Source organism: Callospermophilus lateralis, chromosome 13 (genome assembly GCF_048772815.1).
Source record: "Callospermophilus lateralis isolate mCalLat2 chromosome 13, mCalLat2.hap1, whole genome shotgun sequence".
In the NCBI taxonomy this organism is placed as follows: Eukaryota; Metazoa; Chordata; class Mammalia; order Rodentia; family Sciuridae; genus Callospermophilus; species Callospermophilus lateralis.
The window spans coordinates 61,283,732-61,301,640 of NC_135317.1; the positions used below are offsets into that span (position 1 = coordinate 61,283,732).

General features: G+C 36.1%; 1 protein-coding gene across 7 annotated transcripts in view; it reads right to left on the reverse strand.

Annotated features, from left to right (window-relative positions):
• The window catches only part of Disp1 (dispatched RND transporter family member 1), a 203,362-nt gene that overhangs the window by 11,891 nt on the left and 173,562 nt on the right, over positions 1–17,909 (reverse strand). For all 7 annotated transcript variants that reach the window (XM_076831380.1, XM_076831381.1, XM_076831379.1 and 4 more), the window contains 4 exons: positions 15,424–15,453; positions 3,445–3,568; positions 2,462–2,589; positions 2,022–2,119 (listed from right to left, as the gene is read on the reverse strand). In XM_076831380.1, the coding sequence (XP_076687495.1) occupies positions 2,022–2,119; positions 2,462–2,589; positions 3,445–3,568; positions 15,424–15,453 (380 nt within the window). The remainder of the gene's footprint in view (positions 1–2,021; positions 2,120–2,461; positions 2,590–3,444; positions 3,569–15,423; positions 15,454–17,909) is intronic.

Here is a 17,909-nt window from a genome sequence, read left to right on the forward strand (position 1 = left end):
AAATTTCTGAAAACTGAATACAAATATGAATAGAATGCCAGCCAGGATCCCAAATATACTGCATATTCTGGGTGAGTACTTGAAGTCTCTGGTACAACAGAATCTAGAAAAAATATTTTGAAATCAGATTAATACAAACTATGTTTCTCAGTAAGGCAGGTATGTGATATACTAGAAAGAACATGGTCTTTGGAGTCAGATCTGGCTGTAATCAGGTCCTGCCACTGATTATTTGTGCTTCTCTGAGTCTGCTTCCTCATTTATAAAATGGTGACAGCAATATCTACCTCAAATGGCTGTGAGAATTACATGATAATGAAAATATGTGCTCAATAAGTATTGCTTCTGTCTCTTCAGTCATTGAAAGCATTTAGTATATATCAAGTAAAAGTAGATTAATTTTATATTACCTAAAATGCCAAATTGCATTAAAGTTAACCGGTAAATTTATGAAAAAAGCTTTATTGTACAAAAAGGTTTTATTCATGATCATCAAGTTTTCTTTAGTAAATTCTTGCCTTTATCAAGTAACTATAATCTTATGTATATTGATTTGGGAGCAAAATTAGCCTCATAGAAACAAACACTTCATTTACATAGAGCTGATAATGGCTTTGGTCAAGGCAGAACCTATTACTTATGAGACAAATATTTGGTGTTGACAACTGAAATATAAACATGAACTTGCTAATGCTTTTCTCTGGTTAAGATATTAACTAACCAGATGTTGATTAAGCAGTAATGTATAGTAACACTTTGAGAGAAATAAAATAGCCAGAACATTCAACGAACCCACGCTCAGTTTTTCCTCCTTTTTTTTAAACAGAAGAGACAGAAAAGGAAACTTTTATTGTTTCCTAAGCAATAAGATTCTATAAGATTCTGCCTAACCTAAAAGATTCTGCCTAACCTCTTTCTTTCTCTCTATTACTAAACAGTGAAATGTGTTCTAAATAAAGATCTGGAGTCTTGGCAAGTCTAGAGACATCAAAGATTCTATCAGGTCTTCTAGTATTCTAAGAAGACAGGAAAATACATGTACACTTAAGAGGGCTCTTTACCACCAATAAAAATGCTGAAACCAGAAGAGTTGTAATGGTAATATACACTTAATCAGAAATTGTAGTTATCCACAACTACTTGCTTCTAATCAATACAGCTAATCAGTGTCTTATGTATTCATCTGCATTTCTTCTATTCCTCATGCTCCTTTTTCTCCGGCAGCTGGAGAGTAATCAGGCTGACTTTATGTTACAGTGAATTTTATTTAATGAGTGTGCTGCCAATATTTAGAGATCTGTAATTTCACATTAAAATTAGGATTTCTAATTTTAATTAGAAATTAAAATTTTTAATTTTAATTTTCCTCAGGGAATTTCTTGCAATATTTGGACCCTCATTTCCACAAGCCCATATTCGCTGTAGCTGAGTATCAGCTGATTTCTTTTAGATAGGACAGGTGTTCTCTGGTGCTTCATAGTCACCATCAATTCTAACCATCTTACATTTTACTCACATTATTTGCCAGGCCCTTGAGAATTCAAGCTTTGGACTTCTGGTCTTTATTTTGTTCATATCTCTGTTTCTATTACTAAGTGGCAAAGCAGGCACATAGAAGGCTCTTACTATATGTTTTTTGAATGAATTAAAGCTTCAAAAAAATTTTGATAATACAATATATTATTTCAGGATTCAATCTAAAACTATGTTCTTGTAACTTGCTAGAAATAAATAGTATAAAGAATCTGAAACATAAATTGAAATTTTGAATTTTATTAGATTTATATATTTCTTAAAATTAAATATAATTTAATCATCTTGATTTTTATTACAAATAAATTCAGACTTGTGGTTGACTAATCTAGAGGAGTAAAATAAGTAATTCAACTAAAATCTCTTTAAGTATGACAGAAATAATTAAGTTGTATGACTAGCCACATACTGCTTTTATACTGTGATCATTTTCCACCCTGCATGCTTGGAAACTGCTGAAGGATTTGTTCATCTAGGATGCTACTTACTTGGAACATCACAGAAAAAGCTGTCTTTGTGGAAGTTCCAGTCCACTTCTCTTTTTTCTCTTTCATAATGATCATCTGACCACCTATCATCTCGATGGCTGAAAATGGAACAACAATTGGATCTTCAATAAAGTTCTAGCTATTTTGAGGTTGATAAGCATACCAGGAGCTATATATTCTCAAAGCCATAACCTATTTAGTACTTGATATTAAATTGGAAAGATTATTACAAACAACTATTTTAATTTTCTCACTTCTGAAAAAGGAAAAAAAAAACCCTCATCTTTTCATCCTACTATAACAAAATCTTATAAAGCAGTGACAAGTTAAGCAAATTCTATGGCAAAAGATTTTGTCTCACATTTAAGCTTTTTGCTCGGAGATTTAAAGAATTCACTAAGCAATATTTTGTCTAAAAGTTATATAAAATAAATAATTACCTTTTGGCTTGTTCATCTGCATATTTAAAAGGATAATTTGCTAATGTTGCTTTGTATCCTGTATTTTTCACCATGTTATTCCATGTGACCAGTCTCTGTCCGATTGCAGTCCCTCGTGGTTCAAAACCCTAAGGCAAAATATTAAAGCTCTCATTAGTGTATTTCATTTTAGGCTAAGTATGTTTATAATAATAGCTTGGGAAAGCAATGTCAAAGTGATGTATAATTTTCAACAGAAAATAGAAACATTCCTCACAGCTACTCCAAAGGTGAGCTGCATTAAAACAAGATGACTTGACATGATAATGATCACCTACTTATTGTGACAAAACAGTTTGATTCTGTGGTATACTGCCTGTCTCAGGAAAGGGGAAAACAAACTTATCAGAAGCTTATTTTTCTAATTCATGCCTAAGTATTTAGTAAATACTTATTTTTAATCTTGTAAATGTTATGATCAAATTGAATTACATTATGCAATGTTATAGTGTTTTACAGAGAACATATCATTATTCTTAATTATTATTATTATTATTTGATTCCAAAGGAACATTAATTAAAAATAGATTCTGTTATTTGTTAGTAATACTGAGATTCCTTTAACTTATTTTGGGGAGCTGGGGGTAGACCCTCACTCTTAAAAAGTTTCTGAAAATAATTTTCTTTAATAGGTTCTTAATAGATAAAGAATCTGCATATTGTAAAATTCTTAAATAGATTGCCTTTTAACTTAAACATGGAGACACAGAAGCAAAATTTCCAGATTTTTTAGTGCAAGCAAGTAACCTTGATCTTTTGAGAACCTGAGAAAATAGATAAAACACATTTTACTTTTCAGAAAGAGAGTTAAATACTCAACTGATGTCTGGAGAAGGTTTTACAAGAAATGGAACATTAAATAACAGAATGCAATAAGTATTAAGGTATTAATTCATGGAGATGTTTTTAGGCTAAAGAAAATAGATAAATTCAGTCCTCCTTACCAGCAGTGGATCAGAGAAGTCAGGAAGCTCTGGTACTAAAACTCCAACCAAAGCACAGACCACGATAAACACAGTGCACATACCCAAGACCACTACTGGCCAGTCAGCTAGCAGGGCTGCATAACTATAAAGCATAAAGAAAACACAAAGGGGGCTTCTTAGAGTCAGTGTAGAGTTTTTTGCTATATAAGAGAACAATATGCTCAGTCCTTATGTTATAGCAACATTTGACCTAGAATGGGCATTTATCAATAAAAGAGCTTATAGGATAAAAAGTATTTATATGTAATTGTAGAAAGTTACAATATTATTATCCTTTCATTTTTGTGATAAAGTTGCACTGGTAATATGTCATATATAAGAGTAATGTCTGTGTATATGAAAAAATAACATTTTATACCTATGCCTGGAAAAGATCAAAAAGCCCTACTACTTTGGTCTGGGGTTGTAGTTTAGTAGTGAAGTGATTGCCTAGCGTGTGTGAGGCACTGGGTTTGATCCTCAGCATCACATAAATAAATAAATAAATAAATAAATAAATAAATAAATAAATAAATAAATAAATAAATGTATTATGTCCATATACAACTAAAAATATTTTTAAAAAGCCCTACTTTGGGCTGGGGTTGTGGCTCAGTGGTAGAGCACTGCTTAGCACATACAAGGCCCTGGGTTTGATTCTCAGTACCACATAAAAACAAATAAAATAAATGTATTTTTTTTTAAAAAGCTCTACTTTATAAATGGAAAGAAAAAAGAATTTTAACAAAAGATTCATCCTCCTTGTAGCCTCTACTAGAACTTCTGTTTCTGTCATTTCCTTTCTCCACACCTTTGCTCTACCAGTCCAGTAAACTAAAGAAATCAGTCTATAAACAGATTCATGTAGTGTAAATCTGACAAATAACCAATCCAAACACTTTCCATAACCCTTAGTTCTTCGAGCTCAAACTATAATGAATATATCCACTAACTGTGAGTTTCATGAGGACATAGATCTTTATTTGGTTTAGCATCAGTTTCTAAAACAGTACCTTGAAGGAGATGCTTAATAAATACCCAGGAACTAAATGAACACACACTTGGGTTCTTCTACTCTACAGCCACTGGAGTCTGGCTTTGGTCTCTTCCTACACCTTAGAATCTTTTGTCCATTTCCAAATTCCACCAATGGAATTTTTTTCCAGATACCCTTCCCATACCTCATGTACCACCTTAAAACACAAGACACATTTCTGTATACACATACTCCCCGCTCCCACTTCCATAACACCCTGGACAATGCCTTATTATCTCCCCCCCCCCAAAGATATAGACCAATTTATTTAGGAAGTAGAAATATACATTCCCTTGAGAATGAGGGCAATCTCAAGAGAGATGCCTTTGGGGTAAAGCAAGTAATATTCACTCAAGGAAAGTGTGGGCTATCTGCAGAGGGAGAGACAATCCATGCCTTAAGGTATTGACACTTCTGGTTTTATATGATTTGAGTGCCCAATAAAGAGCTGACTAAACTGTCATTTTTCTAAACTTTAAAAGGCATCCAGCAAAGTTTCTGGTTTCTTGAATCATTATTATTAGGAGAAAAACTCAAAATATTTAATTTGTGGACCACTCCTCTCAAATTCTCAACAATATTAGCTTATTTGGCTGTTGTGATAGCTCTTTCTGGTTCATCTGAAGTAGGTTTCTTACTTATATATTTATAAATCATTTCTTCAAAACCAGACTAATAGATACAAATAAAGCTGATGGCTGTAAGTGTCTGAAAGAAGCTACTATATTTCACTAAGAATGGATTACTAATTTTTATATTCTGCTCTCTTGACTTCATAGATCTGGCTTTATGGCAATATTTACCTCAAATCACAATCCTAATAAGGGAATTAAAATATAACACAAATTTGATTTAAGGGACTCTCATAAGCATTCCTCATTTCTGCTCTTTCAAAGTTATTTTTAAAAACAAATGATGATAGTCTGAACTTACTGAAGTACTAGTTGCTCCTGTGCTTTCCATAGACAATTATCACATTAATCCTGACATCTACTTTATGTGACAAAACTGAGATACATTAGGTTAAGGAACTTATTTCAAGTCATAACACCAGGAACCTAGACAGTCTGGTTCTGAACTCTGGCTCTTAATTACTATGCTGTCCTTTTTTTCTTCAAACTAAAGAGAAACTAAAGACATATAGAAAAAGTAACCTTGCCTCAAATATTCTCTTCATCATATTCAGAACTAAAAATTCTTGGCCCCATCAAGTGCCGACTTCTCTGTGCAAAATCACATAGATCCACAGGACTCTAAGCTTGAATATTATTTACTTGACTACAAATGCTGGATTAAAAAACACATAAAGGAGCCAAGCACTGTAGCACATGCATGTAATCCCAGAGGCTTGGGAGGCTGAGGCAGGAAGATGCCAAGTGCAAAGCCAGCCTCAGCACCTTAGTGAGGCCCTAGTCTCAAAATTAAAAAAAATTAAAAAGGGCTATGTTAAACACCCTGGTATCCTCCCCTCAACTCCCCGCCCAAAAAAATCATTAAGGAAAAATTTTACTAGATAAGTCAGAATGACCTTTAAAAATTTATTTTGAATGTAATGAGAACATAAATCACAACATGCCAACTGTGGTTGTTCAAATGTAAACACCAAGTAGCCAGAAGTTTTCACGTTTCTTGAACACGCCCAATGCAAAAGTATTCTCCTTGCTTTATTTCCTCCTCCACCAAATGCAAACTAAGATGAAAGTAACTGGTTTTGAAGCAATAAAGTCCTTTGTTTCTATAGCATGTATGAGAACTGTTCATTCCTTCAGACTTTAAAAGAGTCCTTTACATTTTAGACCTTTAAAATATCAGCAATATGAAATGAAAATAGCTTTAGGCTCATACAATTATTCATTACACTTTATTTTAAACGGATCCATTTTCTTTCAAATGAACCAGAAGTTATGCATTTTTACCTACAAACATGTTATCAATAGAAGGTAGTGGGCCCCAAATTGCTTAGTTTTCATACTGTGGTTTAATTTACCCATATAATGATTTTTTTGTTTTGTGTTCGTGAAAAATCTGCACACACATGCATAGCAACCTTAAAAACCTCTTTCAATAATTGCTTTTCTACCCTTTGAAAACATTTGGTTTTGATTTTACAGCACTGCTATATGCCATATACGTGTACTGACTACATATGGAAACTTTATGGCATTAGTGACTTCAACACATTTCTTCCAAACACATTTAACCTTACTATATTACAATTCCACTTCCTCACACAGCAGATGTTTCATATGCTGGCCTTTTTTCGAGACAACTGTTCACACTTAAGAAATGGAATTGCCGTCCTGAGTATAAAAGGCAGCACAGAGGAAAGCCCAATTATTCTATGTTTTACTCAGACAAGTGTTTCTCCCAAACATCACAAAATTACTGAGGGCATTTCTTTTCCTCCTGATATCTATGCTAGGATATGATATCACTGTGGACACTACTTGTAAAACACAGGTTTCATGTACAATATGAAATCCAGACAATGGTTGTAATATCAAGCTAAAAATCTAATGAAAATGGGAGAAGTAAAGAAAATTAAAAATGGCCTATAAATCTCTCCCTCTAAATATGTACTCCCCACCCCCAACTAATTTCACTCTTAGTGAGCCTGGGTTCGAGGAATATATTAAAGAATAAAGTACCTGCATATTATTTTCTTCGAAAAATGAATCATTTGTTTGCATGAGAAGAAGTTTCAAAAGGACCATTCCTTTTACTAGCATACATTCTGCACATCAAACATATATCTTCACCCACCTGCTCTAATTTTGGGACTATTTAGGTAACACCACAGTCTAGTTGCAAATTCCATCTACCTCTGGGCACCTGGATTCTAGCAGGGAATCTGTCTAGCTTAACCTGCATGGCAGCTGTCCCTAAGGCACTACTGCTCTGCCAGCAGCTGAGATGAGGCCTGCAGTCCATCCAAGACATTGCTGTATGTAAGTTCCCGTCAGATTTTCTTTTTTTTTTTTATAATTTTTATTGTTGGTTGTTCAAAACATTACATAGTTCTTGATATATCATATTTCACATTTTGATTCAAGTGGGTTATGAACTCCCATTTTTATCCCGTATACAGATTGCAGAATCACATCGGTTACACATCCACTGATTCCACTGATTTACATATTGCCATACTAGTGTCTGTTGTATTCTGCTGCCTTTCCTATCCTCTACTATACCCCCTCCCCTCCCCTCCCCTCTTCTCTCTCTACCCCATCTACTGTAATTAATTTCTCCCTCTTGTTTTTTTTCCCTTTCCCCTCACTTCCTCTTGTATGTAATTTTGTATAACCCTGAGGGTCTCCTTCCATTTCCATGCAATTTCCCTTCTCTCTCTCTTTCCCTCCCACCTCTCATCCCTGTTTAATGTTAATCTTCTTCTCATGCTCGTCCTCCCTACTCTGTTCTTAGTTACTCTCCTTATATCAAAGAAGACATTTGGCATTTGTTTTTTAGGGATTGGCTAGCTTCACTTAGCATAATCTGCTCTAATGCCATCCATTTCCCTGCAAATTCTATGATTTTGTCATTTTTTAATGCAGAGTAATACTCCATTGTGTATAAATGCCACATTTTTTTTATCCATTTGTCTATTGAAGGGCATCTAGGTTGGTTCCACAGTCTTGCTATTGTGAATTGTGCTGCTATGAACATGGATGTAGCAGTGTCCCTGTAGCATGCTCTTTTTAGATCTTTAGGGAATAGACCGAGAAGGGGAATAGCTGGGTCAAATGGTGGTTCCATTCCCAGCTTTCCAAGAAATCTCCATACTGCTTTCCAAATTGGCCACACCAATTTGCAGTCCCACCAGCAATGTACAAGTGTACCCTTTTCCCCACATCCTCGCCAGCACTTGTTGTTGTTTGACTTCATAATGTTGTTTGACTTTGGCTGCCAATCTTACTGCAGTGAGATGGTATCTTAGGGTGGTTTTGATTTGTATTTCTCTGACTGCTAGAGATGGTGAGCATTTTTTCATGTACTTGTTGATTGATTGTGTGTCCTCCTCTGAGAAGTGTCTGTTCAGGTCCTTGGCCCATTTGTTGATTGGGTTATTTGTTTTCTTATTGTTTAATTTTTTGAGTTCTTTGTATACTCTGGATATTAGGGCTCTATCTGAAGTGTGAGGAGTAAAGATTTGTTCCCAGGATGTAGGCTCCCTTTTACCTCTCTTATTGTTTCTTTTGCTGAGAAAAAGCTTTTTAGTTTGAGTAAGTCCCATTTGTTGATTCTAGTTATTAACTCTTGTGCTATGGGTGTCCTATTGAGGAATTTGGAGCCTGACCCCACAGTATGTAGATCATAGCCAACTTTTTCTTCTATAACACCGTGTCTCTGATTTGATATCAAGCTCCTTGATCCATTTTAAGTTAACTTTTGTGCATGGCGAGAGAAAGGGATTCAGTTTCATTTTGTTGCATATGGATTTCCAGTTTTCCCAGCACCATTTGTTGAAGATGCTATCCTTCCTCCATTGCATGCTTTTAGCCCCTTTATCAAATATAAGATAGTTGTAATATTGTGGATTGGTTTCTGTGTCCTCTATTCTGTACCATTGGTCCACCCACCTGTTTTGGTACCAGTACTATGCTGTTTTTGTTACTATTGCTCTGTAGTATAGTTTGAAGTCTGGAATCACTATACCGCCTGATTCACACTTCCTGCTTAGAGTTGTTTTTGCTATTCTGGGTCTTTTATTTTTCCATATGAATTTCATGATTGCTTTCTCTATTTCTACAAGAAATGCCGTTGGGATTTTGATTGGCATTGCATTAAACCTATAGAGAACTTTTGGTAATATTGCCATTTTGATGATGTTAGTTCTGCCTATCCATGAACAGGGTATATTTTTCCATCTTCTAAGATCTTCTTCTATTTCTCTCTTTAGGTTTCTGTAGTTTTCACTGTATAAGTCTTTCACCTCTTTTGTTAGGTTGATTCCCAAGTATTTTATTTTATTTTTTGAGGATATTGTGAATGGAGTGGTTGTCCTCATTTCCATTTCAGAGGATTTGTCGCTGATATACAGGAATGCCTTTGATTTATGCGTATTGATTTTATATCCTGCCACTTTGCTGAAATCATTTATTAGCTCTAATAGTTTCTTTGTAGATCCTTTTGGGTCTGCTAGGTATAGAATCATGTCATCTGCAAATAGTAATAATTTAAGTCCTTTTCCTATTTTTAGGCCTTTAATTTCTTTTGTCTAATTGCTTTGGCCAGTGTTTTGAGAACTATGTTGAACAGAAGTGGTGATAGAGGGCATCCCACTCTTGTTCCAGATTTTAGAGGGAATGCCTTCAATTTTTCTCCGTTCAGAATGATGCTAGCCTGAGGCTTAGCATAGATAGCTTTTACAATATTGAGGTATGTTCCTGTTATCCCTAGTTTTTCTAGAGTTTTGAACATAAAGGGATGCTGTACTTTGTCGAATGCTTTTTCTGCATCTATTGAGATGATCACATGGTTCTTATCTTTAAGTCTATTTATGTGGTGAATAACATTTATTGATTTCCGTATATTGAACCAGCCTTGCATCCCAGGGATGAATCCTACTTGATCATGGTACACAATTTTTTTGGTATGTTTTTGTATCCAATTCGCCAGAATTTTATTGAGGATTTTTGCATCTAGATTCATTAGAGATATTGGTCTGTAGTTTTCTTTCTTTGAAGTATCTTTGTCTGGTTTAGGAATCAGGGTGATGTTGGCCTCGTAGAATGAATTTGGAAGTTCTCCCTCTTTTTCTATTTCCTGGAATAGCTTGAAAAGTGTTGGTATTAGTTCTTCTTTAAAGGTTTTGTAAAACTCTGCTGTATATCCATCTGGTCCTGGGCTTTTCTTAGTTGGTAGTCTTTTGATGGCTTCTTCTATTTCCTCAATTGATATTGGTCTGTTTAGGTTGTCTATATCCTCCTGACTCAATCTGGGCAGATCATATGTCTTAAGAAACTTATCGATGCCTTCACTATCTTCTATTTTATTGGAGTATAAGGATTCAAAATAATTTCTAATTATCTTCTGTATTTCTGAAGTGTCTGTTGTGATATTGGCTTTTTCATCCCGTATGCTAGTACTTTGAGTTCTCTTCTTCTTTTCGTTAGCATGGCTAAGGGTCTGTCGATCTTATTTATTTTTTCAAAGAACAACTTTTAGTTTTGTCAATTTTTTCAATTGTTTCTTTTGTTTTGATTTCATTAATTTCAGCTCTGATTTTAATTATTTCTTGCCTTCTACTTCTTTTGCTGTTGTTTTGCTCTTCTTTTTCTAGGATTTTGAGATGAAGTGTGAGATCATTTATTTGTTGGTTTTTCCTTTTTTTAAGGAATGAACTCCAGGCAATGAATTTTCCTCTTAGAACTGCTTTCATTGTTTCCCATAGATTCCGATATGTTGTGTCTGTGTTTTCATTTATCTCTAAGAATTTTTTAATTTCCTCCTTGATGTCTTCTATAACCCATTGATCATTCAGTAACCTATTGTTCATTCTCCAAGTGATGCATGATTTTTTCCTTCCTTCTTTTATCATTGTTTTCCAGTTTCTTTCCATTATGATCAGATAAGATGCATGGTATTATCTCTACTCCTTTATAATGTCTAAGGGTTGCCCTGTGACATAATATATGATCTATTTTTGAGAAGGATCCATGTGCTGCTGAGAAAAAAGTGTAACTGCTTGATGTTGGGTGGTATATTCTATATATGTCAATTAAGTCTAGGTTATTAATTGTATTATTGAGTTCTATAGTTTCTTTATTCAACTTTTGTTTGGAAGATCTGTTCAGTGGTGAGAGAGGTGTGTTGATGTCTCCCATAATTATTGTATGGTGGTCTATTAGACTCTGGAACTTGAGAAGAGTTTGTTTGATGAACATAGCTGCACCATTGTTTGGAGCATATATATTTATGATTGTTATGTCTTGTTGGTGTATGCCCTTGAGCAGTATGTAGTGTCCCTCTTTATCCCTTTTGATTAACTTTGGCTTGAAATCTATTTTATTTGATGAGTATGGACATTCCTGCTTGTTTCCGAAGTCCATATGAGTGATATGATTTTTCCCAACCTTTCACCTTCAGTCTATGTATGTCTTTTCCTATCAAATGCGTCTCCTGTAGGCAGCATATTGTTGGATCTTTTTTTTTTTTTTTGATCCACTCTACTAGCCTGGGTCTCTTAATTGGTGAGTTTAAGCCATTAAAATTTAGGGTTATTATTGAGAATGGATTGTTCTTCCAGCCATATTTGTTTATTTATGTTATTTAACATGGTTTGTTTTTCCTCTTTGATTATTTTTTTCCCTTTACTGTACTACCTCCCACTGTTAGTTTTCATTGTTATTTTCCATTTCCTTTTCCTGTAATGTTTTGCCGAGAATGTTTTGAAGAGATGGTTTTCTAGCTGCAAATTCTTTTAGCTTTTGTTTATCGTGGAAGGTTTTAATGTCATCTTCCATCCTGAAGCTTAATTTCGCTGGATACACAATTCTTGGTTGGAACCCATTTTCTTTCATGGTTTGAAATATGTTGTTCCAGGATCTTCTAGCTTTCAGAGTCTGTGTTGAAAGATTAGCTGTTATCCTGATTGGTTTACCCCTAAATGTAATCTGTTTCCTTTCTCTTGAAGCTTTTAAAATTCTCTCCTTATTCTGTATGTTGGGCATCTTCATTATAATGTGTTTAGGTGTGGATCTCTTATGATTTTGCACGTTCAGCATCCTGTAGGCTTCTAGGATTTGGGATTCTGTCTCATTCTTCAAGTCTGGAAAGTTTTCTCATATTATTTCGTTGAACAGATTGCTCATTTCTTTGGTTTGGATCTCTATACCTTCCTTAAGTTTGGTCTCTTTATGTTATCCCATATTTCTTGGATGTTCTGCTCATGGTTTCTTAAGAGTCTCGCTGAGCTGTCTATGTTCTTTTCAAGTTGAAATACTTTGTCTTCATTGTCTGATGTTCTTTCTTCTAAGTGTTCTACTCTGCTGGTAGTATTCTCATTTGAGTTTTTAAGTTGGTTTATTGCTTCCTGCATTTCTAGGATTTCTGTTTGTTTGTTTTTTATAACCTCTATCTCCCTGTATAGTTGATCTTTTGCTTCTTGGATTTGTTTATGTAATTCATTGTTGAAGTGATCTTTCATTGTCTGATTTTGCTGTCTAATGTCTTCCTTGAGACTCCAGATCATCTGAAGCACGTAAATCCTGAATTCTTTATCTGACATTCCATCTGCTGCAGCTATTACCTCTTCTAAAGTTGAGTTGACCTGCATTGCTTGTGGTCCTTTCTTTCCTTGTTTTTTCATACTGCTCGAGTTTCTTTCTGCTTGGTGAAACTGTTGTGTTATTGAATTTTCCCCCCATATATTTATATTGCTCTTGTATAGTTACAAAGTCTCCCTTGCAGGGGCGGGTGGCATCTGTTCTCCTTCTCTAATTGGGGTGATCTGTCTATCATGCTGGCAGGCCACTGGGCCCCTTCTCCAGGTCGCGTGGTCTGCCTACCTTGCGGGCAATGGCTGGGCCTCTCCTCCAATAGGGGTGATCTGTCTACCATGCTGGCTGGCTGCTGGGCCTGTTCTCCAGGTTGCAGGTCTGCCTACCTTGCAGGCACGGGCGGCGGCCGTGCCCCTTCTCCAATTGGGGTGATCTTTCAACTAGGCCGGTGGGCCGCTGGACCCCTTCTCCGGGACACGTGGTCTGCCTACCTTGCAGGCAGCAGCTGGGCCCTTCCTCCAATTGGGGTGACATGTCTACCCCGCCGGCAGGCTGCTGGGCCTGTTCTGATGGTCGGTCGCAGGTCTGCCTACCTTGCAGGCGCGGGCGGCGGGGCAGCGGCTCTGCTCTGCCCCTCCTCCAATTGGGGTGACGTGTCTATCACACCAGCGGGCCCCTGGGCCTGTTCTGCCAGTCGGTCACAGGTCCCATCAGTTTTTCAATAGATAAAAATCTCAAATAGTATACAAATCTGACAGACCCTTCCAAATTCTATAGGAAAAGGAGACAGAAACTGAGGGTGACATAAATGTGCTGGTGGGGGCAGTGTGAATCGGAGTTAGTGGGCATGCTGTTGGATACTGGTCCAAGGTGTTACTGCTGTGCTGGGTTGGTATCCAATGGGAAGTCCCTCAAGGATACTTACAGATTCTCAGCCACCTTATTATAGGGCTTACTCTGGAAATGGATCAGAAATAACTGTTAAAACAAATAAACAGGGCCAACTTATGCTCACATGATATCAAATGGGGGCCTATTTTTAAAAGGGTAATTTATATTACAATAATACCCCTGAGTAAATTTTCCTCTTTTAAAAGCTTACAAAGATTTTCCTTCTTGGTCTTTATGGCATGTCTGAAAACAGTCTTCTTTCTCCTCTTTCCTCTGAGCAGAGCTACACCTCCCAGTGTACGGGCTTTGAACTGAGACCTCCCATTCCTGACCAACCATCTAAACCTTGAATCCTTGTGGCCTGCCCTTTGTTCTCAGGATTCTTTTGCTCTACTAAAATCAACCAACTATTCTTGGTTTCCACCTTCCTGATTTGAGAAATATTAAACACATCTGGCTATCCCTTCTTGCCTAAAAGTCCTTTCTCCCTTGGTTCATTCCTTTCTGTTTCCCTTAATAACTCTTCCTGGTTACTCCTGTCCCTTAAGGGGAGGCATTTCAAAATGTTATTAATCACAAAATTTCCAGTGGTATCAACTATCAACTTGGTGGGAAGAATGACTAAAATGTGAGAAATTTTACACACATAAAAATACACTATAGAACTCTTTATTTTGTATGAAGTAATACATTTATAATACATAATGTATTCAAGTAATACATTAATAATTAGCATTAAAGAATGCAAGTTATTCTGGCAACCCAAAGATGCCTTCAAGGAACTTATAGCCTAATCCAGAAAATCAGACAGGTACACAAATATCTACCAGATCAGGTAAAAAGACATAATTTTAGGGGAGTACAAATAAAATGTTTTGTGAAAAGAAGGAATCAAGGAAGGCTTTTTTGAAGAGGTTATACTTATTTGCATATACACCAGAGAAAAGACATTAATACCCATCTAATAACAGAGAAAATACCCATCTAATAACAGAGAAAAAAAGAATCTTTTCAAACTACAAAATTTTTTAGTCATCTGAGAAAGTCCTTCATATTTCTAGATGAGTGAAATTCCTTTTCTTAATAACATACTTACTTGCATATCTCTTCCCTTAATCTTTTTCGATTTTTTGGCAAAAACTGAAGGATAACTGGATAAAGTATGGTGTATTAACACAAGAGAATGGAATTATTCAGCCTTAAGAAGAAAGGGAATTCTGACACATGCTACCACATAAACCAACTTTGAGGACATTGTGCTTAATGAAGTCATTCGGTTACAAAAGGACAAACACTATATGATTCCACTATGTGAGCTACCTACAGGGATCAAATTCACAGATAAAATAGAATGGTGATTGCCAAAGATAAACCTTAAAAATTTCTACATGAAAGATGTTACTATCTTAATATGGTAACAAAATCTTTAGACAGAAAATCAGACAACTCATTTGAAATAAACTGCCAGGTAGTCAAGTCATGGTAATTGGCAGAACAGCATTCCTCTCCTCAACAAGTAAGACACTGACAAGCCAATCTACTAAAGGACAGAAGACAAAATAATCAGACAAATGTAAATGGTTAGAAACAAACAGAATTTATGGCCTAAAAATCTACCTTGAGATTAAAACTGCTTGTGGAGATACAGGATTTCTCAAGCAGTCAACTCTGAGGAAATTTATTTTTTCTCCATAAAAATATGAATGAAGAAGGTGGAAAGAACAACAAAATGTGGGGAAAATATTTAAAAAGTAAAAAGCCTGCTAGTAAATTGTTTATTATTTAAGGAGATGACCCAAATTACTTTACCTTTTTGGTAACTTGAAAGGTCTGGATCGTCTGAAACAAAAGCAAAGGAAAAACAATCAGAAACGAAGCATCATAATATAAACAAAGGTTTTACAAGTGCCCAGTCCCACTCCCCAGATGAGATCATAGTCAGACCACATAGCATGCTCCAGAACCCACAGTGACTGGACTCCTCACCTCTCTTACAAGAGGAATCCTCATCTTTGAACCTCAATCAAAACTCCATCCTTACTTATAAAGCACCTACCAAAACAATTTTTTTTAAACAGGAAGGACATCAATATCTAACTTCATGCTCCAATTTAGCAAGTGTGGGCTTGTATTTCAAATGACCACTTCCCCAAACCCTGTGTTGTTATTCCCTCTTATCCTTCACACCCTGCCTCCTGAATATACAGGATAAGCTTGCTGAAGAAATTTCAAACTCAGTCACTATTTCCAAATTTTTCATTCCTGGCCGATTAATTTTTTTCCTACTTGCTGGCCTGTATTAAGCTTTTAATAAATATTTGGTGAACAAACAAAATCCACTACCAATTGTCATGAGCTGTCTGCAGGTTGTGTGTGGACTATGTTGCACATAGTAGCCTAATGAGAGGATCAGTCTGGCATTGGGAACCTTCCATGGCACCCCACAGGGATTGGCCACCTGATGCAGGTGAACTTCCCCTCAAGCCAGAAATCCCACACAGCACCTGAGATGGGTGTGACCTGCCAAGATCTCATCAACCTGCTGACTGCAAGTCAACATAAAGCAAGACTCCGCCCTTGAAACCTTATCCCTGCCTTTGATGTGCCCCACCCCCAGTGACATATAAATAAAGCATGGAAGCTGGATCCAGAAGATCGGCTAGCCCATCCTGTCCCGACTTTGTAAAAATATTTTCTGTGTCCTGTGGTTCTTTCGCTGTTCAGTTTTTCTCAACTTTTGTTTTGCAGTCAGCCCATTCCACTGAGGGGAACCCTACTTCCATCGCCTGTGCTTGACACAGGCAAGAACCAATGTTTTACTATTCCCAAGTGCAGTGGTTTTCACAGTGTGATTTGAAGACCCTCAGGAGTTTCTGAGATCCTTTCATGGGGTCTGTGAGGGCCTCCATTTTCCAATTATTGCAACAGGTTGTAATATGAGACTACAGCTATCTTCTGGAAAACCACACATCAAACAGTATTGCAAAAATGAGAATTGAAACTCATCTCCCTAAACTTTTTTGAATATGTAATTATTCTTCATGAAAATGTCATTGATGTTAACATACAATGTATTTATTATTATTTTTAATGGGTTATATACATAATTTAAAATTTCTTAGTTTTAGGTCCCATATGGCACATATCAGCTATAATTCACATAAACAAGAGCTCTTTGGAGGGTCTCAATAATTTTTAGAAGTATAATAGGCTAATGAGACCACAAAGCTTGAGAACCACTTTACTAATATATAGAGAGTATATAAGTATTTGATGACTGAATAAATGGTATCCCCAGCTATGCACCTACCCTTTCTTAACCAGAAATCTTATACTAGGTTGGACCATACTTAGAGGAAACAAAATGTAAACACCTGCCCTCCAATCTTTCTACTTCAAGCTATTACTCTTCCAACAGTTCAAACCCCACCTTAGAATTTCTTAAACATCTAAAGTTCTCTTTCTTATTTTTCCTCTCCACTTGCATTTCTTGCAAAGTGTTCCCTCCCTGCTTTAATGGTAGAGTTTGAAACCAGGGCTTTGCATGATGAGGCAAGAGCTATACACACTGAGCTAGATCCCCAGTCCTTTTAAAATTTTATTTGGAGAAAGAGTCTCATTGAGTTGCTGAGACTGGCTTCAAACTTGCAATTTTCCTGCCTCAGCCTCTTGAGTAGCTGGGATTACAGGCATGTGCCACTGTATCAGGCATATATACTCACTTTTACAAAAAGATCTATCTAACTCCTAGTATAGCCTTGAATGAGACAAACAGGGTCCTAAACTTCATGAAGCTTACATTCTAGAGTGCACTTTATATTAATATGTTTATTCAAAAGATGCCTACTTTCTACATCCCATGTCTTATTTACATGTCCTCATGGACTTAAAGACCATTAAAAGTATTACAATCCAGAAGACAGAAAAATCTCAGGCTTCAAACACTGGAAAGAATCTTAGAGAATCCATATAAATTCCAATTTTATTTCAGTCCCCAGATTGTTGTTGTTGGGTTTTTTTTTTTACATTTTTAGTTGTAGATATCTTAATTTTATCTATTTATTTATCTTTATGTGGTGCTGTGGATTGATCCCAGTACCTCACACATGCTAGGTAAGTAAGGGCTCTACTACTGAGCCACAACCCCAGCCCTCCAGCACCACTTTTAATGATGGACTTCAGCTTACCTCTGGTCACTCAGGGTCTCAACAAGGGAGCTCTAGTGAGAATTCAAGCCTCTTTTTTTTGTTGTTTGTTTGTTTGTTTGGGTACTGGGGATTGAACTCAGGGCACTC